The sequence below is a fragment of the Myotis brandtii genome, unplaced genomic scaffold, assembly GCF_000412655.1.
Source record: "Myotis brandtii unplaced genomic scaffold, ASM41265v1 scaffold131, whole genome shotgun sequence".
In the NCBI taxonomy this organism is placed as follows: domain Eukaryota; kingdom Metazoa; phylum Chordata; class Mammalia; order Chiroptera; family Vespertilionidae; genus Myotis; species Myotis brandtii.
In genome coordinates, this window is record NW_005354632.1 from 452,174 (window position 1) to 467,236 (window position 15,063).

The 15,063-nt window shown below is 42.7% G+C and overlaps 1 protein-coding gene across 1 annotated transcript in view; it reads right to left on the reverse strand.

Moving 5' to 3' along the window:
• TTF2 (transcription termination factor, RNA polymerase II) overlaps nucleotides 1–5,045 on the reverse strand; it is a 35,224-nt gene extending 30,179 nt beyond the window's left edge. The window contains exons 1-3 of the mRNA XM_005859947.2: nucleotides 4,998–5,045; nucleotides 4,816–4,918; nucleotides 2,436–2,522 (exon numbers count right to left, since the gene is read on the reverse strand). Coding sequence (XP_005860009.1) covers nucleotides 2,436–2,522; nucleotides 4,816–4,918; nucleotides 4,998–5,025 — 218 coding nt within the window. The 5' untranslated portion in view covers nucleotides 5,026–5,045. The remainder of the gene's footprint in view (nucleotides 1–2,435; nucleotides 2,523–4,815; nucleotides 4,919–4,997) is intronic.
• Between the last annotated feature and the right edge of the window lie 10,018 nt (nucleotides 5,046–15,063).

Sequence of the window (15,063 nt, forward strand, 5' to 3'; positions counted from 1 at the left end):
CTGGAATCGAACCCGGGACCCTTCATTCCGCAGGCCGACGCTCTATCCACTGAGCCAAACCGGTTAGGGCTCAAGTGATTTTTTTAATAAGCATTTCCATGGAGAAAAGAATGTCTTCAAAAAACAGTGCAGAAACAATTGCATAGCATTCATTCGATATTACATGGAAAAATAAAAAAACTTCTACTCCTATCTCATAAGATATCCAAAATTAATTTGAGGTCAACCATAGACTAAACAAACAAATAAACAAAGCCATAAGCAAAACTATAAAACTTCTACAAGAAACCACTGGAGAAATTTATGATCTTGGGTAGGCAAAGATTTCTTAGAGAGAAGACAAAAAGCACAAGCCATTAAAATATAATAAACTGAACTTTATAAAAATGAAAAAGTTCTGCTTTTCAAAAGACAGTTAAGAAAATGAAAACCACAAGCAGAAGAATATATTCAGAATGTGTATATCTGCCAAAGGACTTGTATAGAGAATATATAAAGAACTCCAACTCAATAATAAAAGACAGCACAATATTTAAAAGACAAAAATCTCCGGTTTGGTTCAGTCAATAGAGCATCGGCCTGCGGACTGAAAGGTCCCATGTCATATTGAATAATTCCATTTATGTAATATTTTTGAAATGGAGATCAGATTCATGGCTTCCAGGAGTGAGGGGGGAGCAGGAGTGAAGTGGGTATGGTTATATAAGGGCAATAGGAAGGTTCCTGTGGTGATTGAACTGTTCAATATTTTGACTGTCATGGTGAATACACAAAACTACATATGATAAAACTGTATAGAACTAAATGTATAAGTATACAAATTAGTATAAGTAAAGCTATCTTTACAAATAAGATTAATGAATTTTATCAGTATCAATATTCTAGTTGTGATATTATACTAAATTTTGCAAAATGTTACCATTAGGTAAAGTCTACAGGGATCTCGCTGTATTGTCATAACTGCAAGTGAATCTACAATTATCTCAATAAAAATTTCAATTTAAAAAAATGGCAAAAAATTTAAACAGATATTTCATCAAAGATACACAGACGGCAAATGAGCACATGAAACAAACTGTGGAATTCATAAAATAAAATTCAACTCGGCAATAATAATGAATGAATTACTGATACACACAACCAGATGGAGAATTTCACAGATACTGTTACATAAAAGTCAAACAAAAAAAGAATGTATATATTATGAATCAAAATAGTGGTTGCCTATAGTGGATGAGGAGATTAACTAGAAGCGGGTCCAAGAGCACTTAATTAGGCAATAGAAATATTCTATATTTTGACTGGGGTTTTGGTCATAAGGATGGGTATATACTTCTCTCAAAACTCAACCAGTTGAAAACTTAAGATCTGTGCATCTTATTGAATATATAGCTCAATTAAGAAAAATAGTAAAACAGGCAGTATTCAGGTATGTAAAAATTGTGAAGATGGCCCTTGAATGCCTCTATTTTGCAGGGAGGGGGCTGGGGGAAATCAATCTAGAATATATAAATTCCAAACTGCACAGAATCTACACTAATAAAAGAGAAACATGGTAATTAGCGTACGACCGCTACCCTTCCCATTGGCTAATCAGCATATCCTTATGCAAATTAACTGTCAGCCAAGATGGCGGCCAGCAGCCAGGCAGCTGGAAGCGAACATGAGGCTTGCTTGCTCCAGTGACTGCAGACTCCAACGTTCCCCGCCTGACTTGCCGGCCTCTGAGTTGCAACTCTAAGCAACTATGTACTATGTTGCAAATGTAGGAGCTAAACAAAACCCCAGAAACCAGCTTTCAGCCTGCCGGGATCTCAGAGCTGAAGTTATACATTGTTTCGATTATAGAACGGCAAACAAACCAGATACGAAGCCTCAGAGCTAGAGCCAGAGCTAAAGCTGGCCCAGAATAAAATAAAAAAAAGAAAAAAAGGGAGCGATTGGAGGCTTCAGTCAACCACCGCCAGCCTGAAAGCAGCCCTCAGCCCCTCACCCAGAATGGCCAGGCCCCCCAGTGGGGACCCCCACCCTGATCCAGGACACCCTTCAGGGCAAACCAGCCGGCCCCCAGGCCTCTATCCTATATAGTAAAAGGGTAATATGCCTCCCAGCACCGGGATCAGCGGAGCCACGAGGCCTCATTCACAGAGTACTTAACATATGTTAGACATTTTTACACATTACCTCATTCTATTACCAGAATGAGAAAGTTGACAAGTTAATGACCATTGGAGCAGTTTAATCCTGAAATTTTGCTCAGCAGTGAGGGAGTGACAGCTCAGACAATATTCAATACATGCAAAAATACTGCTGTGTTGTTGTTTTTTTAAATAACGAGTATTAAAGAATCCTAGGAAAACATACCTGGCTCTAACTCTTCCAGGCAAGAAAAAAAGAAAAGCAAATGTACTTAGATGTTCCTTTTGGACACTTACCTATATTCTTTCGTGCCCTGGGGTGGCAATAAGCCCTGAAGTTCTACCACAAATCCCTCGTGCAATAAACAATGAGAAACAGGAAGGCTAGAGGGGGAAAAAATTGAAATTTTGTTTTAGAAGGCAAAGAACAGAAGCTAACATCCTACAATTAAATCCAAACTGTAAGAGTCCATGCATGACCTCCACTGAGCTTGAAAATCCCAGACATTTCATGTGTACCTGCACTCCTCTGGGGAAAAAGTCCACAGCTTTCATCTTTCCCACCCCCCGAATAATGCATGACAATAATTATCTTTTTCCTGATGACTCAAAAGTTTTAAAATATACTGTGGTATGTGACCTTTACATTATAAAACCCCAGGAATGCCTGAAGTACCTACTGTAGCAACACACCCTAATTTGTTCATGCTTGGCATAAACTTAACCCCTCCTCCAACTTCTTATTATGAGAAAATTTGACATTTGAGAGTAAATTGGTTTAAATGAAGAAATTTACGACCCCAGGAATGCCTGAAGTACCCTAATTTGTTCATGCTTGGCATAAACTTAATTCTTCCTCCAACTTCTTATTATGAGAAAATTTCACATTTGAGAGTAAATTGGTTTAAATGAAGAAATTTACTTTCCTATGTCCTGCTACACTTTTTATTTTGCTTATATTCTGGATACCAGACATATTCCAAATAGATCAAGTTTATCAAATTACTGTCTTCAAGTCAAATATTTGTACTAGAGGCCTGATGCACGAAATCTGTGCAAGAGTAGGCCTTCCTTCCCCCAGCTGCTGGCACCAGCTTCCCTCTGGCACCAGGGACCCAGGCTTCCCTCAGGCCACCAGCAGGCACCCGGGACCCGGGCTTCCCTCGCAGCCTCGGCTTCCTCTGGAAGGATGTCTGGTTTAATTAGCATCTTACGCTTTTATTATTATAGGTTAGTTTGTATAGCAGTACGTTTGTATAAGTGGCAGTCTATATAAGGGTATGTTTCTTTTCATGTAAAACCAAGTCTTATGCTACCATTGATGCTTAATTCCTACTACAGCAGGTCCTCGGGTTATGTCGGAGATCCATTCCTACAGCGCAACATAAAGGCGATTTTCGCTGTAAGTCGGAACCCACCTACATAAGCACCTACGTCACTCACATGGAGCACAGACACAGCAGTAATGAAGTGAAACAGTAAAAAAAACTTTAAAAGATAACAATCCATGACCTTTACTTGTGGTAAATAATAAAAAACATAAAGCACATATGTACATACGTCAAAATGACGGAACGCTTTTTTTTATAAATAAATGGGAGATGGCAACGTAACCACGAAACGATGTACGTCAAGTCCAACGTAACCCGAGGACTGCTTGTAATATGAACATGCTTTCATGTTTCACGAAACTTGAGCTAGATACAGAACCTAAGAAGCTCAGTATAGAAACTAGAAATAAATAGCAAACCCTAACATAATACGCTGTTGATAGCTTATTTTTGGTTGGTTCCTTCTATCTCAAGATTTGACAGTTCTACTCAAAATCATTTTGTATTTAATTAAAGTGGATCCCAGTAATTTCTTTCAATTAAAAACCTTAGTAGAGGGCTAAAAGAATATTTTCTCGGGAAAGTTAACATTACATGTTGAAAAAATACTTTATTTTCTAGTTGATATCCATTATGTGCTTTACATGGAATAGAGAAAAGTTATTTTTCTTTACCAAGTTCAGTAGAGAGAAGGAAAAAATGTTTAATGATGTGATCGTTTTCAAGTTCTCTAGAGACTGTGGACAGCTGGCACTACAAAACACGAACACTCTGAGAACAGTATTAACTTTTCTCACTTTAAAAAAAGATACCTAATATTGCTGGGTCTCAGCTTCCCATTTTGTAAAACTATAAAGTGCTGAAATCAGCTACCTGGTTTTCTTTGGGCATTAACCCCTAAAGTAACTTGCTTCTTTGGGTTATCATTATCACCACTTAAATGCAGAGACTCCTGTTTTTAGATGGGGCCATCGGGGTGTTTTGACCGCCAACACTTAAAAACCAGTTCAGCCTAAAACTAATTCAAAACAAGGCCCAACTATTTCCTACTATGCCTGTAGGTCCTCAGTTACAGGGGGCGGAGGAGGGGAATGTCCAGGTTGCCTAGGCCCGACAAATCAATAGAAACCCAGAGCTGAAAAGCATCCCCCATTATACGGCTCTTGGGGACCCAGAGAGGGTGAGTAACCAGGCTCCGGTCACACAGCAAGCAGGAGCGGAGCGTCTCCCCAGCACCCGCTGCGGTCCTGCGATTACCAACTACTTCAAGGGCCCTGGCTCCGCAGACCAGGGGCCCCGGGAGGCCCCGCGAGGTCACGGGGAGTCGGGCCCAGCTCGGGACCTACTCGGTGGGCTGCACGAAGTCGCAAGCGTCCGCCCGGCACACGTAGAAGCTCTTCCCTTTATTCGGGCCATCGCGAACGCCGGTCTTCAGGAAGCAGGGAGTCCCTGAGGAGAGAAGGTCGACAACAATTACGCCATGACAGGTGGACCGACCCCGGGGGGCCCTCGGACCCTGGCCCCTCACCATGCTGCGGACACCTAACTAATTCCATCGCGTTCTTTTCCGGGCCTCTCCCACCAAGTCCCGCCCCAACACCTGCTTCCGCTTTTCAGTCGGTCCTCCAGAACCAATCATCAGTCTTAATCCCTCCCATAATTCACCGCCGTGGCATTAACCCCACCCTCTAGCTATTACCAGCCAATCATACTGGAGGTTCGCTCACCTCCAACCAATCATAGCTACACTAAGACTTGGCGCGCGCAGAAATCAAATCTGAGGCTGAGGCGTGAGGGCGGGGCATTTGGCTGGGGGCGTGGCTAAGGCCGGAGGGTGGTTTAGACAGGAGGTGGGCGGGGAGAGGGAGGCTTCGCTTGGAAGGAACTCGGGGAGCTACGGGTTGGACTAAGGCTGGGGCGACTCGGGTTTCCACTTAAGACCCTCTAGGGGGCGGCCGTAGAGGAAACACGGATTTACAAACGGCCGGGAGGAGCGCTGCACAGAAGGCTTGCTCCGTCAGGTGGCCAAGAACGCCGCGAGCTGCCCGGGTCTCCCCGGGCCGGGGCCTGGCGCTCGGGGGCGCTCTGGCGCTGTGCTCGGTCACGGTCACTGGGGAGGACAGGCCTGGAGGAGCGGCCCCCGCAGGAGGAGCCGTAGAACTTGTGGTGCTGGAGCGGCGGGGGCAAGAGGGGGTGCGGGTGAGAGGTGATGGGGGCGTCCCCTTAAAGCTGCGTGGTGAGCTGACAGGTCTGCCCCAGGACAGGCATAACGGACCCCACAACAGTCTTTTAAATTTGTGTAGCGCTTTGGACCCCACAGAGTGCCTACGCACGCATGTCTCTCTACTCCACAACCTGGATGTTCTCTAGACGCTGGTAGTGTAGGGGTGGAGGGGAACTTTGTCAAACTTTTTTTCTACTAGTATGCTCTGTTAATATTAAAAATCGAGGGTGAAATTAAAGGAAAGGGGACTGTATTTGAAATCACAATCCAAGTTATCCATTAAAAAGGGAGGAATAGCCTAGCCGGTTTGGCTCAGTGGATAGAGCCTCAGCCTGCTGACTGAAGAGTTCCGGGTTTGATTCCAGTCAAGGGCACATGCTCCGGTTACGGGCTGAATCCCAGTAGGTGGCGTGCAGGAGGCATCTGATGGATGATTCTCTCATCATTGATGTTTCTGTCTCTCCCTCTCCTTTCCTCTCTGAAATATATATATATGGAGGAATAGAGCCCTAGCTGGTTTGGCTCAGCAGATAGAGCATCAGCCTCCAGACTGAAGGGTCTCGGTTGGATTCCTGGTCAGGGCACATGCCTGATTGTGGGCTCCATCCCCAGTAAGGGGGGGGGCGGGGGCGTGCAGGAGGCAGCAATCAATGATTCTCAGCACTGATGTTCCTATCTCTCCTCTCCTTTCCTGTCCGAAATCAATAAAAATATATTTTTTAAAAAGAAAAAAAATGATTTTAAAAATGGAGGAATAGAAATCAGACTTATTGCAATAGAGATGGTTTCGTATTACAGCTATTGAGGGCCATATGGCCAGACATATGGTGTGGCATGTGCTGCTGTACTTAGTGGGGACAGCAGGACAGAAAAGCTGCAATGTCTAGGAAGCCTGGGCTATCTGATAAATGTAAATGTCACGGGGGTTTGGAAGAGGGAAGGCAAACCTCAGGTATCATTTATTAGTTAAACAAGTACATATTAAATAGCTTTTTGTGTGCCCGGTGTGGACTGGGCACTTCAGAAATAATAGAATTTATTTATTCAAACACACAAAGTTTCTAACAACTAAACAGAAAAGGCTTACTCAATATTTGGTAGAGACTGAACACTTAAATAATCATCTAAAATAGTATTTAAATGTGAAGATGAGTGGGATTAGCAGTAAACTCTGTAGGGCTAGATAAAGATGTTCCTGGAACCTAAGTGGAGTTAGTTTATATATAACTACCCCTCTGAAATGCCTATAGGTAAATTTAGAGAGAAGACAAAGCAAAAACAAACAAATAGAGGCATTTTCATCATCCCCAGGTTATAATTCTTGCACTGAGACATTTTTAGGTACATACATTTAATAGACTCTGTATTGGGAGAAGCAGACCATAAACACTGGGTTTGCAGGAAGAGGGGCATAGTAATTTAATTAGTTTTTGAATAATATCCTTTTGAAACAAGACAAAATCAGGGCCTCTCTAAATATTCCATTCAGGAAGAAGCTCTTCCTCTGTTATCCCAGCCAATATCTCAGGTCCAACCCCATGAAAGTCCTAAATATTCCATTCAGGAAGAAGCTCTTCCTCTGTAAAAGTATCCCAGCCAATATCTCAGGTCCAACCCCATGAAAGTGTGCACAGCTAGATCACAGAAAGGGGGAATATTTCTTCCATAAATATGTGATATGCTAGACATCTGTAACAATGTCAACAATAAAAATAAAGGAAAAAATGTTTAGGCTCTGGACAGTTTATCCTACCTAATCATATTCGTAAGAGTGAAAAAACAAGTTTGTCACTGGGTGAAGGGTGGCCATAATATCAGCATAAACTATCATGAATTGTACAATATACACTTTTCAATATATACACGTACAGTAGGGTATGTGCATTAACTCGGACTCTTTATTCACATTTTTAACTTATGTCCTGAAATAGCTTGCAGACCTGTGGAGAAACCATTGAAGAATGTGCTTTACAGACCTCTATTTTGAGTCAAATTGAGATCTTGATTTGGTGTTTCTTTAGAGATTCATTCCCTCAAAAGGAATGCCTAGGCTAGGTCCTAGAGCTAGATGGCTTAAATACACCGGTTAATGGTCCAATAAATTCTTTCCATTCCGGGGCTAGTCAAACACAAAGTATGTGATGGGTTTGCTCCCAAACTGGATTGTGGTAATGGCTGCACAACTGTATAAATTTATTAAGACTCTGAATTGCATACTTTAGGTGAATTCTGTGGTATCTAAGTTATCCCTCAATAGAAGCTGTACAAAACAAAGAAACAAAAGGTATAATGTATAAGCAATGTCAGAACGTCAGCATGGAAAACAAGAGCTAAGGTTAATTATCTAAGCTATTTTGACATCTTAAGGAAATAAGAAGAAGTAAAATAGTAGAAACTGTTCCGTTTCAGACAATGTAGCTCCTTAAGCAGACTGGTTCTCCAATGTGTGAAATGAAATCCAGAGTGGTTTAAACACTCATTGTTGTTTGTGGGGAAATAGAAGGAACGTATTTTCTCTAGTCAGTGTTGTGCTGGCTGGCATATATAAACATGTCAGACATCTAGAAGATAACAGTGGTAAGAGGCTCAGCTAGAACAGCCATCCCTTGACATCCTGGCACTATCCATATGATCTATAATAATAAAAGGGTGATATGCTAATTAGAACGGATGTCCTTCAGGATGAAGCTGTGGCTGGAGGGATGCCTGGGTCCCGGGTGCTAGAGGGAAGCCAGTTCCAGCAGCCGGGGGAAGGAAGGCCTACTCTTGCACAAATTTTGTGCATTGGGCCTCTAGTTTAAAAATAATCAGCAAAGCCAGGTTTCAAGTTATTTGTAAAATTCCAACTTCTATGCAACCTTATTTTAAAATTAAATTATTCAATTGTGTTTTCCAATTAATTGGTAAACCAAAATATATTTAGTTTTCTGAATGTATATCCCTGTGGGTTTTGCTCATTGTTTTGGGATGGGGTGGGAGGGGGTCACAGTTATGACACAAATTAATAGGGAAACATCACTGGAGCCTACTTTTTAAAAATCCTCCCTCGAGCATATGTTTTTATTGATTTGAGAGAGAAAGGAAAGGAGAGAGAGAAAAAACATGGATGTGAGAGAGAAACATTGATCGGTTGCCTCTTGTAAGCGCCCCGACCAGGGACCGAACCTGCAACCTAGGTATGTGCCCTGACCAGAAATTGAACCCGAGACTTTTAGATGTACAGGACAACACTCCAACCAACTGAGCCACACTGGCCAGAGCTAGCCTAACCTTTTCTGAGGTGTATGCTAGGTGCTTTTACATGCATTCTTAGTTCTCATAACTACCCTGCAAGTGGGCATTCTTTTATCCCCATTTTAAAGCATAAGATTTCAAAGTTCAGAGTCCTTAAGAGCTTGCCCCAAGGCCCTGCTCCTAACCACTGCCTTAAGAGCCTCTCCTTGGACTTTGGAATCAAATTAATCTTCTCCCAGCTCAAAGTCACTAAGCTGACACCAGCAGATGGGGACTGGAAGTCATTTTTCGAGATTCCCAATCCAGTTCTTGCCACTGTGGTATTTTTGTGAAGCATAAATTATTCAGTGATTCACGCAAATATTTCACCAACCCCACAGCTAAGCATTCAGATATTTGTGCTATACAGACATGGCTTAACAAATCCAAGAGGGAAAAAAAACAAACCGAGTCCTGCCATTTTCTAAATGATCACTAGGTAGCAGCATATTAACATAAAAACCAAACTGAAGGCCCTCCACTTCTGAGACTCTATTCTTTTTGCTTAACAATAGGTAATGCTAATTCAATTTCATTTCATTGTGTGCCTTTCAAAAAACAACCATTTTCAATTCGTCCTTTAACACAGGCACAGTCAGGTTGCCATTATAGTAGGAACGACTCTGGTTATAATTTGAAAACACAGGAGACTTTACAAATTCTTTAGTCGTACCAATATTTTGTATGAGTTTCAGTGGTGTTAAAATTGTATCCCTATTAACAGTCTCAGGACAAGGCAACCACCGATCTGCTTTCTGTCTTTAGAAATTTGCCATTAAACATTTTTAAGCATTTCATATAAATGGAGTCGCAAATATGTAGTCTATTGCCTCGTATTCTTTCACTTAGCATAATGCTTTTGAGGTTCATCATGTTATATAGCATGTATCTGTACTTCACTCCTTTTTATTGCTAAACAGTATTCCATGATATTCATTCACCAGTTGATGGATATTTGGGTTGATTTCCCTCTGGGGTTATTAGGAATAATGTTATGAACATTAATACACACTTCTTTATATGGGCATTTGTTTTCATTCCTCTTGGGTGTGGTTTTAATTTCTAAAACACGCATGTATTGCTGTCATGACTTTTTTAAATGTACTGACCACTCTATATAAGCAATTTAAAGCTGCAAACATGTCATGCTAGTTAGTAATTTTTATCAAGCGTGCAATCAACCAAAATCACATATTTCTTTTTTCACACGTGAACTCAAATCTCCCTTACCTGGTGCATCGAATTGCCTGAACTTAACTAGGGATTCTATCTTTCATCTCATTAGTTCTGATCCATCATTCTAACCTGTCCACTCCCGTCAGCTGGCTTATTAGTGCCATCTCCTGACTCCGTGTCAACTGAACACTTGACAAGCTGCTCCCTTTGCCTTCAAGTTGTCAGCAAAAATGCTCAACAGGCACTTGAGCACAACCTGGAGAGATCTCCAGGTAAACATGACGCTTAGTTATCATGCTTTGGGTATGGTCATTTAGTCAGGCACGGAGTCCCATAAATGCCACTTGTTCCTTCTGGTCCAAGCACCTTGCTGCAGATCCTGCACGCTCTATATAGCTAGCTCTTGATTAACCAGCCTCCAAAGTATAGCAGAAAAGGAAGTGAGGTTAATCTGGGTGATTTTTTTCTTGGTAAACAGGACACAACACAGACTAGAAGCCACAAGGGGATGTGGCTCTTCAGGACAATGGCTGTCACCTTACACTCATTCAGTTGCATCATCTCCTGTCCTGTCAATTTGCCTCACAACACCTGTCACTTCTCACTTCTCCGCTAACCAGCCGCCTCCTTCCTCTCCCTCTTGGTCCTCTCTCAAGGTCTGCATGCATTTGAATGAAGGCTAAGTGAGGGATTTGCTTCAGTCCAACAATGAGAAGAGGAAGAGTTAATAACTCTTTTGATGAAGATCTGAGGCAGCCTTCCTGGGCAGCTAAGGGCAGCCCCTTCAAAAGGTCTAGCTCTTCCTAGCTCTTCAGTTCCTCTTTAGTACTTTCTCACGTTCCCTTTCCTGGACTGAACTTCCACCTTACTCAAAAGCAGAAACTGACAGACCAACCCGGCCGGCGTGCCTCAGTGGTTGAACGTCTACCTATGAACCAGGAGATCATGATTTGACTCCCGGTCAGGGCACCTGCCTGAGCTGCAGACTTGATCCCCAGTGGGGGATATGCAGGAGGCAGTCAATCAATGATTTTCTCATCATTGATGTTTCTATCTCTCTCTTCCTCTCCCTTCCTCTCTGAAATCAATAAAAATATATATTTTTTTTTAAAAAAGGGAAAGAATCCGACAGACCTAAGGTGTTTCTCCTACTGTCCCAGACAGCAAAGCCTTGCCCCAGTGCTGTGGCGCTTGCTGCCTCTCCTGGTGTCTGAAGGGCTTCTTCCTGAGGGCAGGCAGTCTTCCTCCTTCAGAAGTTGCCTGGTGCGGAGGGTGAGGGGAGGATGGATCAGAGGCCCATCTGCTCCCAAGGGCAGAGCTTGGGTGGGGAAGGGGTGTGAGGTTCTTCTTTCTGTGGTTTGTTGGCTTTTATTTCTGCTTTCTCACTCTTATGTGCTAATTGCTCATTCCTTTTCCCCAATTCCTCTTTTTCACCTGCTTCCCCCATAGCACCTCCTTCCAACCCTCAATACTTCTTTGGTCCAGAGGAGACAAAAACAGCATTTTGTGGTGGTTGTGGAGGACGCATGGCCCAGCTTCGTTGTGTTCCCACCCAGAGCTCCGCATGTGTTTAAGAGATCCCTTTTCCTCCTTCAACTTTTCTCATGACGACACCATTCCTGCCACTTTAGTAATCACCCATTTCTTATGGAAGAGCTGGAGCATGGCTAAGTAAGAGGAGAGCGGGGGGAAGAATTCTGCTCACTCGAATGGTTTTCCTTTTAACTTGTGTACCCTCCCCAAGTGCCATGGGCTGACTTAATTTTGTTCCTCCAAATTCATATGTTGAAGCTTTGCTGGCCAATGTGGTAGTATTTGGAGATGGGGCCTTTGGGAGATAATTAGGTTTAGATGAGGTCACGGAGGTCTCTCTCTCTGTCGTGTGAGGACGCATTGAGGAGTTGGCAGTGTATAAGTTGGGAGGAGGGCCCTCGTCAGTCAGCTGGCATCTTGATCTGGGACTTCCCAGCCTCCAGAACCGTGAGAAAATAAGTTCCTGCTGTTTAAGCCACCCAGTCTATGGTGTTTTGTCAGGGCAGTCTGAGCAGACGAATGCAAATTCCCAAGCTAATTATTTGCACCCAAATCTACATATAAATTGAATTAGCTAATTAATACAGGTATAAAGAACCTCAGGATAGGAGTCTCTAGTGACTTCATTTCCCATTAATTCCCATATATTCACTTGGAACTCCTGGATTAAACTATCTTGACTCCTCATTTAACTGTAAAGCGCTCAGACAATTTTATCCAAATATTCCTCTGTCCACACCGCCTTGATATCCTGACTCTTTCTGAAACTTTACACTTCTCTTTCTCTAAATTAGCCTTTTGGGCTGAGGACCCAAGCAAGGATCCCATTTTGTGGCCAAGCCCATGCTTGCATTTCATTCTCTTGCCCTGTTCTCTCCACTATTGTGTTAAGAATTAGGTAGTAAAGTACGGCTGTCTGGTTTCCTTTTCAGGAATAGAAAGGATTCAAACGGCCAGCTTGTCACTGATGTCAATAATGATGATGATCTCTAACATTTATGACTTCTCCTTCACATGAATATCTCATATAATCCTTATAACAAATCCTACGAAGTAATGGGTATTATTCTCATTTTATGGAGGAGGGAATCGAGGTCAAGAGAAATTAACTGCTAAAGACTATACAACCGGTGAGTGATATCAGGATTTGAACCTAGGAGTCTAAGTCCAGAGTTCACATTCCTGACTATTGAGTTATCGAAGCACTCATTGGGCACATCATTTAAAAGGAGCAAAAAGTCAAAGTGGAAGATCCTAAGACAGTGATGGGGAACCTTTTGAGCTCGGCGTGTCAGCATTTGGAAAAACCCTAACTTAACTCTGGTGCCGTGTCACATATAGAAATTTTTTGATAAAAAAAAAAAGAAATTTTTTGATATCTGCAACCATAGTAAAACAAAGACTTATATTTTTGATATTTATTTTATATATTTAAATGCCATTTAACAAAGAAAAATCAACCAAAAAAATGAGTTCGCGTGTCACCTCTGACACGTGTGTCATAGGTTCGCCATCACTGCACTAGAGCAAAGTGAGCCTGGAGCAAGTTACTGTTGTGGTGGGGGATGGAGGGAAATACCTCTCTCTCCATCAGGGAAAATGTTGCAGGTGAGGAATTTAGGCGTATGTGTGTGTTGGGAGCTGATGTTGGACAGAGCCAGTAACCCTTACTCAATAGTGACGCTAACTCCAGCCACTTCAGACTCCTAAACACTGCTCAATGTTTTCCTTCCACACTGGTGCCTTTTTGCACACAGCACCCCAACTTGTCACTTTTATGGCTAGAAGGTACTTGGCCCACACTTAGGGAATAAAGACCATTTTGCATCAGCGCCCTCTAATGGGGCTGGTCATGCCTTGGCTATGGAGAACAGAAGATCCTCAAACCATTTCCGGCTGCCAGCAGGGTGGTACAAAGAGCTGCTGGAGACAGACCATTAAGCAACACAAAGATTCCCTAAAGACAGACTTTAGAACTTGTAGCATCCGCCTTCAGTCATGGGAGACTGTAACAAAAACATGCTCTTGTGTGTCTATTTGAACACCATCATAAGGCAACACAGAGGAGCTATTGAATCAACATGCATTGGGTTGAATGGAAATCTGGGGATCAGGGCAGAGTGCAAAGCGGTCCCCTGCTCTTATAGTCTGAACCCTTTCCCCCTTTTTGGAACAAACCAGCACTTGGAGAGCATGTGACAAAACAAGCACCTGTCCCGCTTATTACAGAAAGAGCCCAGGACTAGTCAGCCAACGTCAGTTTGAGCTCTTACTCTTCTGCAGATGGCTGGGTGATGCTACATAAATCCCCACCCCTCTGAATTTCAGTTTCTTGCCTATAGGATGGGAAGAAGAATCCCTTTCACACAGGGAGGCCATGAAACTCTGAGATGATGAACACCTGTCCCATTGTAAGAGATTATGATGGCACATGACTTCAATCTACCATTGCGTTCATCTGCTGCCATAAATCCGTTGTTCCTATAGATGCCTCAGTAGACTGAAGGTAATGAATGGAGCCTATTCCTGCCTTAGTCATCTCTGTGTCATCTCGTCCTGAACAGAGTAAGTACTCAACAGGACGGTGTGGAGTTTCCATCGCTAGTAGGAGTGTGGTGGAGAGGATCCCAGCTGCAGAACTGCTGGGCGAGACACCAATATGGAAGCCTTAGATTCTTTATTAAATTAATCAGATCTGTAACCGGTGCAGAAATAATAAGTCAAATCAAGTTTCCCAGGAACATAACACATGGTGAAGACAGATAGAACACTAGCCACTTAAAGAGAGCAGGGTTGTCAAACATTTTCCATAAAGAGCCAGACAGCAAACATCTCAGGCTTTGCGAGGGCCCTACAGTCTCCCTGGCAACTGCTTGACTCCGCCATTTTGTCATGACAGTGGCTACAGAGAATATGTGGGCAAACGGAAGGAAGGAGCTATATTCCAACAAATTGTAATTTAAAAAACAGGGGTGGGCTGTATTTTTCCCAGGGGGCGTAGGTAGCCAAGTCCTGAGGCAGAGGTTTGTCCTGTTGCCAGGGAGAATTTATAACACAAGCAAGTAAAGTAAAACCAGGTGGTGACCCAGAATGGAAAAGTTTAAATCAACGAGGAAAGGTGAAGTTCTCCGTTAAGTTTTAAGAACTAAGATGAACAAGTACACAACCGGGGTGAGTAGAGATTTCGTGTAAAACGCCTATGGAAATGGGTGAGAACAAATTTTATTCTAGAAGTTCAAAAAGGAAAAGAAGAAGACTAGGGGGTTTTCATTGCCTGAAACCTCACCATGAGCCCAAGAGTGCAATGTGGCTTCTTAGAAAATCCGACATGTTCCACATCCCATCGCTGAGAGCAGAGCGTCCAGAACAGACAAGGTGATCAGCAAGG